At 40.2% G+C, this 22,021-nt stretch overlaps 1 protein-coding gene across 3 annotated transcripts in view; it reads right to left on the bottom strand.

The window, feature by feature from the left end:
* The window catches only part of LOC108929645 (lymphoid enhancer-binding factor 1-like), a 31,258-nt gene extending 10,599 nt beyond the window's left edge, over nt 1-20,659 (bottom strand). For 2 of the 3 annotated variants that reach the window (XM_018744327.2, XM_018744326.2), the window contains exons 1-4: nt 20,089-20,659; nt 19,902-19,971; nt 18,705-18,805; nt 2,302-2,428 (exon numbers count right to left, since the gene is read on the bottom strand). In XM_018744327.2, coding sequence (XP_018599843.2) covers nt 2,302-2,428; nt 18,705-18,805; nt 19,902-19,971; nt 20,089-20,328 — 538 coding nt within the window. In that variant the 5' untranslated portion in view covers nt 20,329-20,659. The remainder of the gene's footprint in view (nt 1-2,301; nt 2,429-18,704; nt 18,806-19,901; nt 19,972-20,088) is intronic. The other variant, XM_018744329.2, reaches the window with a different exon arrangement.
* Nucleotides 20,660-22,021: the final 1,362 nt, after the last annotated feature.

The raw sequence follows: 22,021 nt of genomic DNA on the forward strand, positions 1-22,021 counted from the left end.
TTCAGACTATTTAAAAAAAAAAAAAATCTCTCAAGATTTCTTTATTAAATTTCTTAAAGGTTCCATGTGGAAAAATATACCATGGGTCCTCAACTTACTAACACCATGGGGACCAGAAGTCTGTTCTTAAGATTTGTTCATTACTCCTAAGTCAAAGTTGCAATCAATAAAAGCTAACCAACATGTCCATGTACACTTATTAGGATAGGTTCTGTAAAACTGAGAAAAAAGCTATAATTAAAATATTAAAAAAAAAAAAAAAACTTTGTAACACTTCCATTAATTAATAAAATGATTGCTTCTCCAAGTACAGTGTCAGTGGCTTTCTCCTTAAAGAATGAGGTGTAAGGTATGGTACAGCTGTGACATGCTGCCATAACATTTCAGTGTTTAACTTTTTTAAAATTTAAAAATTACAATTAAAATCGCATTATCTTCACAAAGGCCCATTCAATCCCACTGACTGGTTAATCCTGTATGTGTGCCCAATGTCAGCTGTGGGCCACTCTCAACTTTATTATCTACACAGTCAGTAAGAGCTTAATGAAAGCTTCCGTTGGTGTATTTGAGTACGGTTATGAAAATCATGGATTTAGCAACAGTTTTATTATAAAAAAAAAAAAACGGACTTTTCATTTTACATTTATATTCAGGCGGGACAGCTGGTAACGTAGTGGTTAGAGCTCCTGCCTTTGGATCTAAAGATCACAGGCTCAATCCCCACCTCCGGCCGTAGCAACCCTGAGCAAGGTACCTACCCTAAATCACTCCAGTAAAATTACCCAGCTGTATAAATGGGTAAACAATTATAAGCTTGTGATGACTGTAACCTTAACATGGTATGTCGCTTTGGAGAAAAGCATCAGCTAAATGAGCAAATGTAAATATAGACACCACGCAACATTAAAATGAAAATACTGACATGTAGTTAATTTCCTTACATTACATTCTTTACATTATACACAAAGATAAGTGACCTTTTTCACAGAATAGGTTAAGATGTTTCCATCTTTATACGGTTATTTAACAAGATGTGTCAGCTAGTTTGGTATTTTCACAAACTGTAAACATGAAACTGTTCATGATGCTCTGAATGACTGTACAGTGATATATAGTGCTGGCAACTTTGTAGTGACATTACAGTAAAACTGAGGTGAAGGCGATTCGAGTTTTTGGGTCCCTACTTTCAGATTCACATATACTTCCACATTCACTGCAACCTTTTTCCACAACCTGTTTTACAATCCATGTGAACTCAAGTGTTTTAGACCAGTGTGTGTGTAGAGCTGCTTCTTGTCCTGAATTACACATTCACATTACTCACTGAGCACTCTTTCAGTCTGAGCTGAGACAGACTACTTGTTGGGTCAGGTGAAGTTGCTGCTGAGAATGTCCTTGACTGTAAACGAAGATGTTCCAAGGGCTACGTTAGAGGGGATTTCCAATCATACATGGCCTTTAATTGTCAAGGGGATATTGTTAACTTTTATGAATAATAAAAAGGAGTTGTACAGAAAAAACAAGAGATGCTCTTAAGCTCAGTCAGTTGTGTGACACCATACTTTTTGAACATTACTTCTCTGTAATGATTGTGTCACACTTGTTTTGGAGAAGAAACTCAAGGTTAACACAGTTATACTTACACTACTGCATCTGGCTTTATTAAACAGAATTCTTTACATCATAGCTGATTGAGCAGCAATGGCTGTAATGAATCCTGCTGATTGATCAATCAGCATTTTGGGATGGACTCCTCTAAAACCCACTAAGTCTAGAGGAATGTGCACTCTGACTTCTGAGGTGGGTATGAGATGCCTATAGGTGGGCACTAAGAGTCCTCAGTCTCTAAATAGCACTCTTTCGAATTATTGTAGTCACCTATTTTGTTGCTTACCTGGCAGTTTAAATTAAAAATCAAATTTTATCAATTTGAACGATGAGATGTATTCCTTTACTCAATATTTGGGTCCCTACTTTCAGATTCACATATACTTCCACATTCACTGCAACCTTTTTCCACAACCTGTTTACACAACCATAAGTGGTAGGATGGAGTTATGATCCTAGGACCTAGGTAACAAATCCTTGCTGCACTCACCGCTGGCTTACCTCTTCTCACCTGAAGTACCCAAATCTCCCCATTTGCATTTCCCACATTGAGCATATGGTCCACCTCCATCTCTAATAAAGTTTCAATATTCCTCACCTTTATTTAGAAAGTCTTACTGGGGTTGACGACTCAGCGGTAGATCTCAGGTTGATGACACGCTGTACATGAAGCTCCTAAGAGCACAGACTCACCTGGCTTTGTGCTCAGGTCTGCAGGCAGTGGTGCAGAGCCTGTGCTGAAGGGCTCACTGGAATAGGGCAGCAGCGAAGTGAGTGAGTGCATCCCATGAGGCTGCTGGACCACAGACACCTTGTTGGACTGCAAGATGGTAAACACAAAGCTTTATTACTCTTGTTATGCAAAGCCTTCTATTCACCATGGTTTACTTTTACATATATTGATTTCGCTGATGCTTTTCTCAAAAGTGACTTTCAATGTTAGCCTACCTACAATTATTTACCAATTTATAGAGCTGGGTAATTTTATTGAGCAATTTAGAGTAGGTGCCTGGCTCAAGGGTACTACAGCTAGAGGTATGATTTGAACCTACAACTCAGCAGCTCTAACCACTACACTTACAAACTGTCTTTACTCATACACACAGATTCTTTACTGGAGTAATTCGGCTTAAGTACCTTGCTCAAGGGTACTACAGCAGGGCTGCACTGGGACTTGACCCTGTCTTAACCACAAACACTACCTATGACCCCCGAAAAAAAAAAGTTTGTGGTCATATGCAGCTGATGCTTTAACCAGATAGAGTATGTTTTGTGCCACATGACATCTAAATGAGGTGTGGGCACTCCAAAGGCTCAGACATCAGTATGTAAGAACATATCATACATACTGCATTTTTAAGTATTATTTTCTGAGGTGTATTAAAGTGAAATTAGTACTTGTTGTAAACACGTACAAGGCATCAAATAAAATAGCCAGTTATAGCCAAGATAGGAAACTAGGACTCCCCTCATGTTTAAATGTTGGATTTATATCCAACTATTCAAAAAAAAGTATGTGGATGTTGCACTCTAGCCTTTAGTTTGGTGGCTAATCTGGTATCCAGAGGGAAAGTTAACTCAGTGTAATTGCTAGATTTCAAAGTTTACGCTTTAACCACCTCTTATGCCTTACATTTTAACACCAATTAACATTTAGTTCCTCATTTACCAGTAGTGATTTATTCCATTATGTTAAACACTAAATGTACTGAAATACTATAAAACTTCCCATTTGTCTAAAGCAGGAGAAAGGCTACATATGCATGACTAAAATGACATGCAAACTTACATTAAAATCTTCTTGAATTCTGAATAAAAAATGCACTACAGCACAGGATGCAAATTTACAATTTCTCAATATTCCGACTCCATCTGTAAACACCATACTCAAATGTGACATGATTGTACACATGGGTTTGACTAAAATGGGACTTATAGCCAATATTGTGCCCTCAAATGAAAGGGCCCCTACAGCATACACAGGAAACACATACAATGGGCCATTAGCTGCCAAAGTAAGTACAGTGAGTGGAACACATTTCGATCTCTCCATCACCCTTTGCTCAGCTGTGTGGTTTTCGCATTGCTTGATTTATGAGTTAACCCAAATCCTCCACATTAGTCATCACACTTTCGAGACAACCCACATACATTTAGTTCAAAAAAAGGCTTTGGGGTAACCTGGGGTTGGGAAGGTGTTCTACCAGATTTTTCAGAGACCATCTCTGTGCAAATGAACACCACCACCATGTTGAGACCGTGATTTTAGATAGACTAAGAACCGGTACCAAACTCTTCTTGGGTACTGGATAACATTTACATATCTTCATTTAGCTAACACTTTTCGCCAAAGCGACTTACAATGTTAAGCTACCTCCCATAATTTACCAATTTATACAGATGGGCAATTTAGCTGGAGCAATTTAGGGTAAGTACCTTGCTCAAGGGTACTACAGCTGGAGCTGGAATTTGAACCTGAAACCTTTAAGTCCAAAGCCAGCAACTCTAACCGCTACACTACCCCCAAATCCCACAATCTGTCAACGCCACATAATTTAAGTAGGTTGTTTGCCCCTTTACATGAGATGTCTAAAGAGAAGTCTAGGTAGTGGCCTCAATCCACACTATAGCCTGGCATAATTTCAGACCACTTTCACACCAAGGCAGTAATTTCATGGTCTCCTCTGCCATTGTTCACAGATATAGGTCATTTATGACTTTGTTTAGTCCATTCTTACAAGGCAGTGCTGCAATTGTAGTGTCTATAACAGAACAGTGGCTAGATTTTTTTTTAATTCAAAAACTATTGTGCTGTAAAAGTTGCAGCCAGAGTCCACCTCCAAGTCAACAGTAGGGAACAGCTGCTTGAACACTTAGCGTGTCAATTACTGGGGACAGCTGGGAAGTTAACCGCTTTATCTCCTATAAATCTGGTACTCATTCTTTACCTCCACATTAGAAAAAAATTCTAATATTAATGTTAAATATAAAGCATGACGCATGCACACAGAGCACTATACTCCAAAGAGGGTTATGTAAACCAACATTTGTTTTGGGGGAAATCAGAAGAGTAAACAGTCTAAAGATCCAGACGTAACCCACATACAAACATTCAGACAAATATGAACAAGTAGCTCAAAGACATCCTGTGCTGGCGTGCTCTTCACATGCTGGACAATAACCAGTCTGAGCTTGTGGATCGACACATACCTTACACACAGAAACAGGACAAGCAGTAAGGTATGACTTCATGCACACCTGAGACTGACTAAGTCACAATGTTTCTCTAGGACTATAATGTCACTCAACTTCCTGGCTCTGGAAAATTGCTGCAAAAATGAGTCATACTTTCAGGCCAGAGGACTAAACTAAGAATTATTCACCAAACTACTCACAGGCTGAATCCACCTCAAGAGATGTTCCCCTACGAAACTTGGTGGAGGCAATCACAACTGTAAGGAATTATCAGATCATCAGTTCAACGGAGTAGACCTGTTTCCCTCCTGACGACAACAACCACTGACCTCAAAGTAACAGTACATCCCTATCGTTTTGGGGGATTTACAGACTCTAGGTTTAATACAATAAACAAACTCCACCTTCTCCTCCAACAAAACTCAAAAAACACATGAATGTTGAGAAAGCAAAAGGATATTTTACTGATACTGACTACATTCATAAAAACCTAATAGGCATGGATATCAAAATCCCCCCCCCCCCAAGAATTACCATCCTTTTTGATGCCTCCATAAGGTTGACACACATTTAAATCCCACAGGACCAAAAACTCTTGGCAAATATAACCATTTCAAATTGCTAACAGCAAATACCATAATTCCTATTGATCAAAACATGTTTCTGTCTTTTGGTAGTTATTAAACCAATGCATAAATGATGCACTGCAAAAACTAAAAACTAATCATCCACAAAAAAAAAAAAAAAGTTTCAACCAGACTGTAAATCAATGGTGCACTCACCACAACATGACAATGCATACAATTTAAACATTTGTGTGCTTGAAATACTGTATAAAACCCTTCATTTTTCAACAGTTAATTCACCCCCCATAACAATTCCTGTCACCATAATTTACTTTTTAAATGCTTTGTTACTTTGTGGTTGTGCAATTACTTCCATACCATTGGACTATCAATTTTTCCTTGCATGAAATGCTGATGAGAAAAAAAAGCTAAAAATTTATACAAATTATTACTCTCTTGACATGAAATTGACTTATGCAAAGTTCAAAGGGGGGGGGGAACAAAAAAAAAAAAAAAATACAGCCCAGCTCATGTATATTGTATTGCTATGAAGTCTTGTAAACTGTTCTGTACAAAATGAATTTCAAGAGAGGAGGAAAAAGTAAATGAAGTGTAGCATCAAATTAATTTTGACAGGATATAGTTTGAAACACTCCGGCCATTTTCACAGTAGTCTCCTTTTAGTCCTTGGCTCCTTGGGTACTCTTAGTACAGCTATGGGCAAGTAGTATATAAGTGGTAAAGTTAACTATTACTTCACAAGCACCTTCACTGAAGGAGTCTTACAATGTCAGGTTTAAACACTAAGCTTTCTACAAAGATTTATCCTTTTATATAGCTGGGGAAATTATACTATCAGCTCAAAGTACATACTTTGGTCAAAAGGAATAAGTTTTTACAAAAAAAAAAAAAAAAACACACCACAAATAATTTGAGACATTTGATGGGTATTAGGGCACGGTGGCTCAACGTGCCTTAAGTACAAAGGCTGAATAGGAAAGTAAAGCCCTATCTGAACCACAACCGCAGTGCCTCTCTTTTTGGTAATACAGTGAAAAGTGACTTTAGTCCGCGTAGTGCTGCTGTTCTGGAAACCAAGCCAACAACCCATCTCACTGGAGTTATCGCATCTCGTGTGCTGAAGATGTGTGAAAGTCTTTCAACCAGATGGTTCTGCATAAAAGTGAAAGAGTGAGAGTCGTGTGATTTGCTGCCATTTCCTGAGCGCAGACAGCCGAGCATCAGAAAAGCACACTGGGAAAGCCCCATGAAGCTACGCAGCCGTGCACCACTCTGGTGCACACACCTTGCCGTCTCCCTTCACAGTGGTAGCAATCATGGCAACGGTAATTACAGTACTGCGAGGGGTAAACATGCTATCGGATGGAAGCTGTAGGCCTTCTGTTGGTGCACGTTGGAGATGTGAGCGATAAAGCCGCAGGGAGGCGGGTGTTGTATGTCAGTTTCGGGGTAGGGGGGCTGTTGGGGTAGACCTGGTGTTCTCGAGGCACATTTTGCACACCGACACAGGAAATGGGATGTGGTCCTCACCAAAATGTTTTCCTTACAGTACACCCTCAAGGCTTGCCAACACTCTTAAACAAGAGCAAGACAAACAGGTGAAGTATAAAAAGCCTCTGGTAATGAGAGCTGTAAACACAAGAAGGAAAAGTGCTTATGGACTTGAAAATGTACACGTGCACAAACAAAAATGCATTTATTCAGCAAATGCATTCCCCCAGTGGATTACATGTCATCCATTTCTAACAGAAAACTCCAGGAAATTTAATCTAGTATCTTAACTTTACAGGGATTCCAGCGGTGCATGGTGGGTCAGATTTTAACACACGTGCCTGAAGTGGTGCTTCTAAGCGTCTTTTCCACAACTCTAGTGGTATTCACAGTTGGCCAGGGCAATAAGAGTAGCATGGAGCATTAGCACATTAGCACGAACACATGCGGTTCCCTTGGATACAGGGCCTTAGCAGGCAGGGTGCTCTGGAGACTTCTCTGGAATCAGGACTGAGCCAGAAGTTAAACGACATCTGCCGCAGCGGGGTCACAGCAGTGAGGGACCATGCTGTGCATTCAGAGATAAAACTGGAAGCAGGCTGAAAATGGACATCCAGGGGGCAGCTAATCATACTCCATACCGATGTACTTAACGAGTCTCTTCGGCACCCTGCAGAACCAACTGACAAACCTCAAAGTTTGTTAAGAAGCCCCTTCAAGTGACTAAACAGGTCACTGAATTCACTCACAGGATCCAGCTTAGCAACGAGCACTAGGATTTTGTTGGACTTCCATGCACACACCCAGCTCGTTGACAGACTGCAGGTTTTAACAGCACAGAGCTGAGGATTAGCCAATATGAAGACCAGAAAATGACCGAAGGGATTTGACAGCGGAGAATATCTGTGAATAAATCATTTCAAAAAGAAAGGGCCTTTCTGTATGACATTTCAATTAGCTTTGGCATCCATCATGCATTTTACACAAAACACAATATCACAATGCATATTTTGTTGCCTAGCCAACAACTGTCAAAAGGAGCTTACAGTTTCACTCACAATTTGCATTTCCTTTTGCATTTATGCAGCATAATATCTTACTAGAGAATTTTAGGTTAAGTAGGCTGGCGTTACATCGCCTTGGCTTCTGGCTTTTAGTTCCAACAGTCACAAAGGAAGGCACATCCATCGAAAAACATGGTCATCGCTACTCTTTGTGCACGAGTGCTGGGGGCACGCCACGGCACATGCCACAACTTCAAATATGTCCTCATGCTAAAACCCTGCCCTCTGGCATCCTCCTTAATGGGGGCTCCAAACAAGCTTAACAGTGTCTGCCATCAGTGCTTAAATGCTGGAATTTACAACCCTTCTGAGGCCTTCCTGAGAAGCAGCACTGCTAAACGTGACCTTTCTGTCCCCCGCCCCATCAATGCACAGCCACCACAGGAAACAAACGAGTCACCCAAAGAGCGTGGGCTGTGATCTCACAGGCAGAGAGGAGGTGGTCAGTGTGACATGACATCCCTGTCACTGTACACATTCTTGCATGCTATTTAATATTTTTATGTATCGATGTACTGAAAAACCTTTACATGCCATGTTCTTCCTGTGCTTTCTGAGTGACTTTTGGCACAAGTTTAAGTTGAACCAAGCAACATAAATTTGAAAAGAACTCCTGATAGGATCTAAGCACCCATCATGATATCACTGCAGGCAACATACACAGAGACCCGATCTGCTGCAGAATTAATATTGTCTTTTCAACTTTCTAATGTATGCAATCTCAAACATGCATGAAGTACTGAGGCCAGAAAGCACCTTATTTTTATCCTATCTATAGTTAAAAAAATGTTTCTGAATGTTTAAGGCATTCAGAACATTAACTGTTGCGCAGGTCACTAAAGTGTGTGTTCTAACATAAGGAACTGCTTAGCATGGAAAACCAAGGCCATTTATAACTTATAACTTTTAGATCTGAGGTAACAAGAGTTAACGGCCTATAGAAGCAACACCAACAATGGCACAAACAGACCACACATCTTATTGCTCAGTAAAGAGCTGCTCCGTGCAGATTTACTGCTCCACAACTGAAGATTGATTCTGTTTTGTACAGTTCTGGTTTTAATTAATGTTTGCATGAAAGCAAACTGCAATCCATGTCAGAAAACCCCAACTGAAGTAAAAAGGAAAAGCCAGTTTTGAACGCATATAAATATTTCCTTTGTTTCACCCGTTTGGGTCTTTGATTCTCCAGATTCAGACTGCAATACGGGGGTAGGGAAACAGCTGAGAGAGGAATCTTCCCAGGCCCCACCATTACAGCTTCCATCTTCCATTAGTCCAGCACATCTGAGGGTCTGCTGACAGAAAGGCTGTTCAGAAGCAGCGAAAACTGCTACACAGACAGCGTTGTGAGTGTTTTCCAAAAGAAACACGATTTGTTACCTAAATGCGGTCTTTCCTTTTAAGCAGCTTTTAGGACCTGAAACACATAGGACCTACTGATTCCAGAACTCTTGGGGCCAGCTGGCTGCTGATGAAAGATCCAGGGAGCGGTATTTCAGATCCACTCTTCCTTAGCACTGTCCTGTTGAGCCCAGAACATCTGGGGAACTTGATAACAATGCACCTGAAGGGTCTCCCCTACAATGCTGACTGCAGGCCCTGCTGGGTTTAGCATACATAAGAGAACCACACACCGTTAAGAGTTCAATACTGAGCTTCTAAAAATCAGTTAATGTGTACTATTAGGCAGACACACCCCAAATTTGTTATGTAATCTTGTACAGATGCATCTATTCAAACTCTCCACTGATCTGACACTTAAGTGCTCCATTATTACATTACAGGTCACGCTACTAAAATCACTCACTAATAATATTCAAAGAACTTGAATTATGGATATTTTTCATAAGCGCTTCATGGGGCTTGAACCAGCAACCTTCATCTGAGAACTGTATGTCCATGATCGCAATGCTACCAGCTGCAGTTCTAGATTGTCCCCAATTTCAGCTCATCTAAGGGTCTTTTTAGATTTCCCATGAAAGAACTAGGCTAGCATCTATCATTTATGGGAATTTTTCCATCATACAAAGATGGTATGTTAGATAATGATTGCTAACAATAGTATTTATGCCTTCAGAAACAAACACTCACACACAAAATTACAGTTATATTAAAAAAAAAAAAATAATAATTTTGGTAGCATTGAAGGGACAGCCAAACAGATACACTCACATTTCTATAGAAAACGGGCATATAGTTCTGCAAATAAGAGTATCGGTAGGAACACACACTGCCGACAAGTCTGCACATGGCCAGAAAACAAAGAGGACAACGTGCAGCGCAGTCAGAGCTCTTTCCAACAACAACAGCAGCAGTATGCAGGTAGTGCGGTGAGAAGCAAGCGGTTTGTGTGTGACCTCACGTCCTGTACTGCTTGCGCACGATGGGTGACACAGACCCCAGCGAGCGCAGCGAGGAAGTACTGCGTCTGCACGGGCTCGGGTCTACTGAGCGTTGTCATTCCTCAGGCACAGAGAGGTCTCAGGGTCCCTGCTGACTACCGCTTTGCAGTAGGGATGCAGACACAGGCCCGAGACTCCAGCAGCACATCTGGGGGTCTGCTGACAGCCTACTGAAAACTGTTTTATGCCTGGTGGCACAGCAGAAAAACACTTTCCAGGTGTCATTTGAATACATGGCTCAGCTGAGAGAACGGAAATTAAGAAAACTGACTTGCAGTGAAAAGGTTGCTGGTTCTAGTGCCAGGAGCCGTCATAGAAGTTACCTTTGAGCAAAGTGCTTAACCTTAAGCGTACAATTTATCCATCCAGTTTCAACAACCCCCGAGCAAGGTAGCTAGGGAACTATTGGGTATAGGGCGCTAGTCCATTGCAGGATAGCCACACATGCACACACTCACTCACCCATTCCCACACTACAAGCAATTTAGCATCACCAAACATCCTGAAAGCGTATGGTACTGGATCTGAACGTTAGCCAACAAATTAAAGAACAATACGATGTTACGTGACGCAATCCACCACCTACAGAAGTGATGACACGTACGATACAATATGATACGACAATTGTCAGATTCCTCCGAAATTTGTTTTGCAACACAGCAGCTTTATCCATCGACGACAATGACGTGTCAGGTCCTCAAGAACGACATTCACTTTTCTGCGTTACCGATTCTTTTGATCATTTGTGAATAAAATATGTGGATACATGCAGGATAAATAAGTCTCTGGCTAAAGAGCATACCAAACAGTCCACTACTCAATTCCACCATATGGCAGATTGGGGAGATAAGTCCTCTCGTTTCATCCGAGTCCAACACCAGCCCCAAAAAACTCAGTGCCAAGGCGGGCTGGCTCTTCCAGGCAGCTGTCCCCGCTCCGGGCCCTGCGCACTCGACCTGGGGCTCCAGCTCATGAAAAACATCCATTGCTGTGCACACTGCGCAACAACAAAGGAAGGGGCGTCACCAGTGTACCTGGCTTCATGCATTTCCTCAGGTAACAGACACTTTTTTTTTTTTTTGCTTGAGAGGCAAAAGGGAAACAGCGGAACGGACACTTGCAAGTTTCCATCGTTCTGCCCCACCCCCCTTGCCACAGTTTGTGATCTGCTGCTTAGGTGAGACATGGAAACGAATGTTTGTTTTCCATGGTGAACCGCATACGGTTCAACCTCAAATGTACAATAAAGCAATCAGTCTGTCGGCAGAAGAGACCGACCCCCACCATTAGAAAATCTATAACTGCACCGATAAACCGATGCTACTCACACATATTTCATGCAAAGTAACTGCGGCTTGCTAGTAGTGAATGAGCGAAGAATCGTGTCTCAACTGTTCTCCGATCTGAGAGTGGGCCCACTGACATGAAAAAAACACCGCAATATAAAACGCAACCATGTGCTCACTACCGTTGTCACGCTGCACAAACACACGCTGACCGCCAACATGCATTTCCTTTCTTCTTGCTGCAGTGCTTTGTAGTTTACAAACAGGGAAAATGGACACTTTGAAGTGCTGTGCCCTGCGTGCCGATAGCAGATACTGTAGGTTCGGGGCTGGTCTGTGCATGTCTTTCTAAATAGGGCCTAATAGCTTTAATATGTGCTTAATTCTGCTACATGACTTTAGTTAACTCCCATACATGCATTTCTCCCTACCAGTATCCTCAGAACTAAAAAGCAATTTAAAACTATTGACAAGACACTTAATACTAAGCATTTAAAGAAATACATGAATAATTATCAAGTATGAGAAATGCAGAATAAAAAATTCCATTTAGATATTCTAAGAGCACTGAGAATAAACACCATCTTTGAAAAGCCTACCTTGTTATACAGCATATATAATATCTTACATAGCTTTTTTTATTGGACAGTTTTAACATTTGAAATACACGTGACTGCCAGCAGCTCTGCTTGTAGACATCCTAAGAACGTTTGCATCCTGATGTACCATGGTAATAATGTAAGTTTTTATGAACTTGAACACAAACTGAACTTGCACACCTGTAAAACTACTTGTTCACTAGTTAAAGCTGATACAAAAAAGGAGGGCTGTGGGTATAGCCAGCTCACAGAGTCACATGTGCTGATGGAAACAAATATTAAGACCCCAGGTTGTAACAATCACGGCCATTTCATTTTAAACTGGGACAATGAGGGACTGCAAGTCAACTTCTGACTCACAGTTAGGAGACATTTAAAGAAAAAGAAGGGCGGGGGGAAAGGTGTACCAGGTGCACGTGTGGTTACTGTGTACTGCAGACTCCCTTCCGCTGAGCGCTCAGCCTGCACACCAATTGCATTGTTTACTCTGTTCCAGCACTCAGATAAGCCAACAGAGAAAGAGAGAGAGAAAGAACATCAGGGAGAAACAGCAGGACCACGTTAAAAACATGAAGTACACTGCTCTCCCTGGAGCCCTGTGTAATCTCTTTTATCAAAGACCCCTAACTGTAACTGTTGGAGCAAACACATTGTGGGCTCTAGACCTCCTGAGTGAGTTCTCACAAAAACGCAAGGTGAAAGAATACAGTCTACACATGTTGTGCCCACACAACTGCTTCTATAACTTGTGGTCCAAATGCTGAAAGATGACAACCACCCAGAAAAAAGCAAACCAAGCTGGAAATGGAAAGTGTGAATGATATAGCTGTCAACATCAATAGGGGAAACCACCCCCATCCCAAAGTGTTGAAGAGTTACTGCAACACATTTCTATCTGTGCAGGAAGCTCAGAAATCAAGTGTTCCACAAGCATGCCGAATTTGATGTTTCACACACTCATGATGTAATTATGCAACTCTGGAATCACTATATTTAAATTTAAGGAGTGCCTCAAATGAGGGCAGACACTCAGCTCCTGGATGTCAAAAAGTATCCAAGCTTGAGTGATTTAAAAATTGTGGGTAATAGCATAGTGAGTGCTGTAGGGAACAATTTGACCAACTTTACTGCAGTCATATGGGAGTCCACACAATTTGTCAATGATATTAACATGGAGTAACCCTTCAAGTATGAGCAATCCCTACTTCTGCATCAACCAGGGTGTGCTGAGTGATGTTTTCTGATGTAGGTGCAGCTGGATGCCTCTTTCCTCAATATGCTCAACCACTAAATGTTAGCTTCCCATTTCATTCATCTGAAATGTAATAATGTTAATTGCTTTCATGCTGCCCACCCTGTGAGACACTATACAATTTTCAAAATGATTCTTTTTTTGATTTCTGCAAAGCATGTCCCAACCACAAAGGCCTATTTTTAACCAAGATACAATTTCCACTTCGTTCAAAAAGGACTGTATGGGGGGGGGGGGGAGGGAAAAAAAAATAAATAAATAAAAAAATCCTGCAACATCTGAAGTACTGAAGGCAAGGTACTTATGGAACCAATTAAAAACTAAGTGTGTTTATGCATGACTTCATTGGACATACCCAGCACTGCTGCTACTATTCTATGGTTCATACCTGCTGAAATTACTGAATTGCATCCGTTTAGTCTGGACAAACAGCTTTAAGAAAGAATATGCACAATCTTTTTGAAACATTGTATTTGCATTAAAAAAAAAAAAAAAAAAAAGACTAAAGAGTACTTTAAGCTCCAAGTTTTACATTTATGTTGTATTTCAACAATACAAATTATATACAACACACTGAACTAACTGAAAGCAGGTAATAATCAGAAGCTTTTACTATATTTCCCTTCTCAAACAAACCTCTAACAGCACAACTTCTCAGGCGTTATGAATGTTGCGGCTCCACTCATTGATTAACAGCTCTGAGAAGTTCTGGTATCAGCACTAGACTTTGCGGCCAGGCCTGGCTTCATTTCTCTTTCCAGCTACTACAACTCAGGCAAGAGTCTGGGTTAGGCAGAGTCATGTCCAGTGATGCTTTGGTTCCAGCCTGCCTGTTTGGGGGGAGGACCTTACAGACCCCCACCCAGGGTGAGTGATCTATCGCCCAGACCCAGCGGAGCCATGTCAACTGCACATGTGGATGTGGTCACGAAAGCCAGCATTCATCGGACCTTCACATTTAATGCCCGAAAAACAGCTAAAGCATTAACACTGGATTTTGTTTCTCCAAATTTTAAACACCTCCAAAAACAATAAAATAAGTATAGGCTAGGATGCAGAATACCTAAAGGCTATCTACATGGTACTAACAGATTAAGTATGATTAAGCAGACAAGAGGAAGCTCAGTCAAAAAATTGCAAATTTCACAGAATTCTGAACCAGGCCTGGTCATCAATAGATTAATATCAAAGCTGCTTCTGGGTAGGAATATTAAGATGAAAAAATGGCAAAATTACTTTATTCCCTATACTTTTAATTTATAGACAACCTGGTCAAAGTAATGTATTGCCATTTCTGACATTTGAAAAAATAAAGATTTATGTAAAGTCTTCAGCAAAGAAGCTGAAGATGGAAAGAGGGAAACATTACATTTTTTAGGAGAACCTAATGAGAGAAGGTTACCTTTCCATACAAGTTGAATGTAGTACAAAGTTGTAGACCACTCCTCTGAGACTATATCCCACAAGTCAATGTAACAGGCTGACTTTATTCCCTAGGGGACACAATACATAGTCAGCAAATCAATCATTAAATCCATTCAGTAGAGGACAAAGACAAGTGAAGAAAGTTGCAAAGCCCTATCTTTAAAATTACCATTTCAGGAAACAAGGTCTTTAGATGGTTTTCTGTTAATGCTATCCATGTCTCTTCAAGATAAAATAAACCACATAAATGTATCAAATAAGCACCTCTTCACTCTGGGAAGTCTTCTATAGACTGAGCCAATAAAGAATCCATCAGTCCCGTAGCACCACTTTAAGCAGTAAAATTCATGATGGGATCAAACCCATTATACCAATTTGATGATCTCATCATCCTTCACAAGACCATATTGTTTCAACTAATCAAGATTTATTTTCATCCCAGAGAGTGATGATGGTTGCTTCATTTACATCAACGCCATCAGAGCAGTGAACTGATAAACCAGTTAAGCATGTCATTTTCTGACAATTCTACAAATGTTGCTATATCCGTTCATAACAGAGAGCCTGCAGTTGACAAAGCTTGCGTTTGTTCTTTTGCACAAAATCATTACTATACAGATTTTATACTGCACAATGCTCAAACTGACTTTATATCCAAAACCAACTTGTTGCCTCATGTTTTTGTAGCTCTGGATCTAAGCTACAAGGCTTCAAATTTAAGCTGTTCCCTCTAATTTATTAACTTGTCTGTGAATCCAGCATCTGGAGGAGTTCTGTCTTCTTCATAAGCAAAAGCTACAAAGAAATGGCCTTGCTAAGACCTTGTCATGAAGTCAGTCACTCTGCAAATCACCACTATGGGTTTCTTCAAGACCCAAATGTTGGCGTGTGCTCAATGTGAAGCAGCAACAGCGCTCTGAATGTTACACACTGAATCCAGCTTTCCAATTCCGTAGAGTTAATTGATAAATTATACATAAGATGTGGACAGCTTGGAACTTTGACGTTCATACTACTTAATTGCTTTTTCCATGTTTTATGCAGTGATCCATAGCTGCAGTACAGCAAGTTCTTCTCTGTGGACTCAGAGGTAAAAGACCACATATCCCATCTCCAAGCAGCCTTCAACAATGACAGCCGAGCTGTGTATAGTTTTGAAATAAGCTATCGATAGGCTTTGGTGTGACATTGGGTTGGGGAAAGAATTCATTTTCTTTACATTTCTAGGTTTAATCCCAACAAAAGGAAAGAGGTGCAGTTTAGATTTTGAAGCAACGTCCTGTAGTTCCTGCCAGGGCACCTTAGTGTAAAGTGGGTTTACTGCTGGTGTGCCTCCTATCTTCATCTTCAGCCTTACTCACTAGACAACTCAAAAATGCAATCAGAATTACTAGTACTTCTCTGCCTTTGTCTATTTCATGAATTTTTCCACCAGCAAATGAAAATGTGCATGAAGGATTTTACAATTTCTAATTTTCTGCTATAGCTGCAAAAATATCAACCTCCTCTCTGGCAATATTAAATTCTATGTCAAAGAATCTATTGATCTGGAAAAAACTAATTCAGACTTCTGTTCAGTCAGCATAAGAGAAGTCACAAAAAAGAAAAAAATGTAAGTTTGCTTCTTTTCCCCCATTTTTTAACTATGGCAAATGAACAAATGAGAAGAACAAAAAATGCCCAACAGAACTCTGACCTTTTCTGAAAGGTCAGTGTAGGAATATTAAAGCTTTTTACAGTGACATTACCGACAGTCATCTGTACAGGGAATGATGCTAAATTGATATTCGCACTACAGATACATTCATTTTCTTTGCCTTTTGTAAATGTAAAGTCTGGCACAATTAAAAACAGAAAAGATTGGAATTATGAACAAATGTATCAACATGTAGACTAGCTGAAGTACCAACCTCATTCTAAATAATTCACTGAAGTATCATGATCTGAATTAATAAAGCACTGAAATCACAAAACTAGTTTCAGTTCACTAATTTAAAAGACCTCATAGTTCAATGATCAGCACAAAAACATGCAAAAACATTTTCAAACAATTCTCCAATCTCTTGCTCCTTTCTCCAGACATGCAAAGGTTTGGATTTCTTATTAAAGAGTAGAGATATTATACATCCCAGCCTCTGTGAAAACTGCCGATTACCTAGAGAGGGTAGCCCTGTTCACCCAAAGCCGGAAAACCAGCACGGTTAATCCCCCTTGAGGGAAGAGGTCAGCAGGGAAGACACAGCCACCCAGTTCATCTAAAATCAGGACAGAGAGGTTTACTGCTCTTTTCAACCCCCTACCTTTTTCCAGAGACAACCCTGCCCTGAGCCACTGATCCTGTCAAACAAACAATATCTTGCTTTAATCCAGAGAACTATAAGCTTCAACCAAGACATAAATTCTAAAAGTGCACATCTCTGTCAAATAAAACCATAGTATTTTATGTGAGATTCGCCTAAGTCCCCTGCATTTTATTTTTTCACGTGCATGCTGAACAGTGCCAGTCTCTCAGGAGGAGCATCATTATTTCCCCTTGCTCAAAAAACAAAGTGATAAAATAGATGCAGTCTATTTACTCTGGGATGAAGCAAATACGGGAAGTAGGAGCAGACACTTGAAGGACGAGGGGGGGGGGGGATTATTACACGAGACAGAACAGTATCCACAATAGCTAGGCAAAAAAAAAAAAAGGTCCTGTGTCATGAGCATATGAAAGTTTAAAATTATGAAAAGCAAAAATGTGTTTATGGAAATATGCAAAAGTATATGAATAACCAGTATAAACAATGGGACAATTTAGAAACAACAATATATGAATCTGACAAATTACACAGCTAGTACCACAAACAAGAAGCAGTAGACCCCAAAGCTGTAAAGCAAGTGCCACTTTGCCCCATTATGGGAGACACCAATTGACTTAATATTTGTTTTTGGAATCTTTGACAATATTCCCACCAATGCTCTTATGTAAGCATTTGACCTGTAAAACCATTTCTCCTTTCCAAGATAATTACAAGGAAGTGGTAAAATTGCCATGGATGCATTTGAAGGACAAAATTTTTAATAAATTTAAAAAAAAAAAAGCACAAAGTCATTACCAGACGAAGAATAAAAAAATAGAAATAAAAAAAACTCAAGAAATCCTAGAAAGCCAACGTACCCTCAAAATATCAGTTATATGAATAAATATATAGCACATCACAAAATATAGTACAGCAAAAAAAAAAAAGTGGAAAATACCACAAAATGTTTTTTCCCCCCTTACTGGCATCAATAAAGAAGCCAATTACATGCATGTCCCTGATTACAACTGGTTTTTACTTGGGGGGGAAATCTGTGGACTGACAGTGTCAAACAGAAAGAGCAACAACTCAGATGTACTCACTCCAACATGACTTAACCCTATTACAAAAAAAAAAAAAAAAAAAAAGAGAAGCTCAATCATAAACAGAACTGAAAGACCATACTTCTGTCAAAAAGTTGTGCGCCATTTGTGGAAAGCTTGGATCTTTTTAAAACTTTATTCCAGTAAAGAAGTGCTTGCATTCTCTAAAGCAAATGCAGGTTTTAACTGTTAATGACATATTCTACAGTTCAACACACACCAGCTTTCACAGCTGGATAATAAACTAAATTCACATTTTACATCAGTTGCCACCTAAATGTTATATAATTTAAATACAGCAGGACTTTTGTCTCAGATTTTAAATGCAACCTTTCTAAATGTACTGAACACACAAATAAAACATCCAGAATGCCACTAAAAGCAGACTTAATATGATGTGGACTTACAGATGGGGACATAGATCCATTGTATGGGTCTGGCAGCATCAGAAATGGGTATCCTGAAAAGGCAGGTCCTTTGTAAATTTCGCGATCTTGAGGTTTTGATACTTTGAAGGGAAAACAAATAATAATTAAAAAACAGGACACAGGTAAATCTTTCTTTATCAGTACCTAACATGTTGTAGACGTAACACTCTAGATTCAACTGAATGTTCACCTCTACAAGTAATTTACAAGATAAAACACCCCATTAAAAAGAAACAAAATATGATAAAGCAGCCATGTGGAACTTTTTCTGCATTAACAAGGAATTTACTTACTTGTAATTCACTTAAGAACACAGTTCTAAACATCTCTCAACTCAGGAAACTAAAATGAAGAAAACAAATGCCTAGATACAAATGAAGAAATGTAAATATAATATACTTTCATTTATGCAAATTATTAGTATTACTACATAATAGCTTTAATCATAACTTGTCATTTCCCCTTCATTTAAAAATTCAGAATTAGCTAGACCTCTTTAATTGTGATGTTTTCATGATGAGATTTAATCACGAGTTCTAAACTCATTAATGTGCGCCCTTACAGAAAAGGGTATAATATTTGCATGGACCTTCTTCTTTGGTCATAAACTACAGTGGTAGTAGGATGAGCTCCTTAGGGCTATCTTTCTTTAGAATTAGTGAAGACACGTTACCCCCCCCCCGGAAACAGTAACTTGTGGTGCCACAGCTATAGGTGACAAGTTTTTAGGCGCTCATATTAGGTATTTTACAGCCCAGGTAAGGAGCGCACGTCAGTTTTAACATCGTTCGCAAAAGACACATTATGCCCTCCAAATTATTAACACCTGTCGTTTTTCAAGTCAAAGACAAAGTTTAATTATACAAGGTAACGGCAAAAACTCGCGTTACTTCATTTATGGAAATTTATTACAGAAAGCAAACCAAACGCTGTGTGTTCGGTAATCATGTTTCCTCAGAGTAAACTTTTGAACTGGGGACTGTGTGTGTGTTAATTTTTTCCAGTTATTTTACTTGGCATCTCATAAGTGAAACTGAAGTGAAGTGGTGTGCGGAAAGAAGAGGGAAACGCTGCCGCCGGTGCGACCCGCCGCCACCTGACCGTGAACACGCCCCCCTACCCCCCGGTGAGCCCCCGCTCGCGACCCCCCTCGAGCCCCAGTGGCAGGTCGCTCACCGTCCTCGAGCTCGTCAGTGTGTTTGCTGGAATAACTCTGCTGCGGGTTCTGCTGCCCCTGTCCGGCCACCTGAAAACACCAGAGCAATTCCAGAAAAACAACACTGAAATCCAACTGAAACAGCGAAATAGTACAAGACACAAGTTTAACCACCAAGTAAAGTCTGAGACCCCCGCCCCGGCATACCGCGCGACCCGTGTTCAGGTTCTGGTTATTATGGTTCTGGTTCAGGCTCAGTCTCAGGCTCTGGTTCTGGTTGATCTCCGACTCGTTCACCAAGGAGGACTTCACCTCCGCCAGGTCCCTCTCGGTGAAGCCGCTCCCCTGGCTCTTCTCGTCCTGCTCTCCTTCATCCTTGAAGGAAATCATCTCGTCGTCGGCTCCGAACTCATCGTCATCCCCTCCGCCGCTACCGAGCTGAGGCATTTTCCGGAGGAAAAACAACAATGACTGAAACTTTTTCTTCGTTGTAAATAATGACAAAAAAAGTCGCCGAACGAAACGGCTAAAACTTATTTATCTCAAGTCCGGAGCAGCGGGGGAGTGTGTGGCGCCGCAGCAGAGCAGAGCAGCTGTTCGGACCGGTGACACCGAGGTGGCCGCGCGGTAACATTAGCGGAGCATTTGGGCTGTAAGGAGCGCTCGAGCCGCGCACATCAAAGAGAACCGCCCGCTGATTGACACTTTCAATGACTTGTTGGGGGTTGAACCATTGTTTCAGAATCAGGTTCGAGCTCTTAAAGCGACACTGCTGCTTTTCGGACACTTCGCTCTTCAACTTTCACGCATCTTAAGCGTGACGACTTACAAAACGGCGCGAAGGCAGCGGCGAAATTCGGCAATATGAATAATTTGGCAGAAGTGTGAAGTGAACAAAGCAAGCGTATGCTTAAATAGTATTTTGCCAGTAACGAAAAACAAAAAAAAACAGGCATAAAAAGTCGAAACAGTTAGAGACATCCATTTATTTTGATCATTTCGGTTTTTTAGCTTTTCGTCTGCCATAAAATGTATTGAAGGACAAAACACAGACAAAACATAAAATAACCAAACAGCAGACAAGGCAAAAACATACGGAAAGCAAACAAACAAGCAAGAGGCTAACAGTTTAACAAGTAGACACAAGCAATCAGACATACAAAGATAAGCAAACCGCAAAAAAAGAGACCTCAGAATCTAAAGATTTAGATATTGAATAAAAGCTATGAATCTATTGGTTGGAATTGTTTAATACATCCGGCTGATTGTTCCGACGAACTAATACATGATGAAACTGTGTCTCTTCGTAACACGTCGTGAAACAGTTGAATCAGTTGGTTGGAAAGGATTATTTTATCAAGCCCTGTCTCCTTTTTGGTGTGTCTTTGGCGATTTAACTGAGAAATTGATGTTCTGTTTCATGCTGCGACTTAATGTTTGGCTAAATCTGTTGCTTTTATGGAAATGAAGATCCACGCTGGGGTGGGGAATTAAATACGAACAGAAAGTATATCTATAATTTAATAAAACTGCACTGTATAGTATTTTTCATGCATATTAATAGAAAATTAGCATGGTTGGTCTAATACGTGCTTATCTAAATCATAAATAACACACACACACACACACACATCATAAATAAGATGCTTAAAAATGTTGTTTATTTGCCTTGATTAAATACACACATTTCTTTCACAGATTGCTCTCTCTGAATTTCACGATTCTCTGTCTTGGTTTTTCGCCACCACCCTTTTTCCTTTTAATGAATACACAGAAAACAACAACGATAGATTTACTAACTCTGTGATTCCATACCAAACACCAGTTTGGTCTTGTACAATGAATCTGTTTGGGCCTATATGGTTCTTGTCCATCTTTTATCTTGCTGTTATTGTTGACAGGACAGCTGACTTTAGTAAAACATATATTTTCTGTTTTGACTATAAGGCAGGAAGTGCAGTAGCAGCAAAGAAGAAGGTCATCATCTGGCAGTGCTGGGTGCTCAGAAACCCTGTACCGAGTGAGTACAGTGCTGAGTTCTTTTGTGTGTCTGAAAAAAACCAACACGTCTCTTTAACGACAGTAAAAAAAAAAAAAGGTAAATTAACAAAAAACTATATGAGTTCTGGATACTGAAGAA

Source organism: Scleropages formosus, chromosome 13, assembly GCF_900964775.1.
Source record: "Scleropages formosus chromosome 13, fSclFor1.1, whole genome shotgun sequence".
Taxonomy (NCBI): Eukaryota; Metazoa; Chordata; class Actinopteri; order Osteoglossiformes; family Osteoglossidae; genus Scleropages; species Scleropages formosus.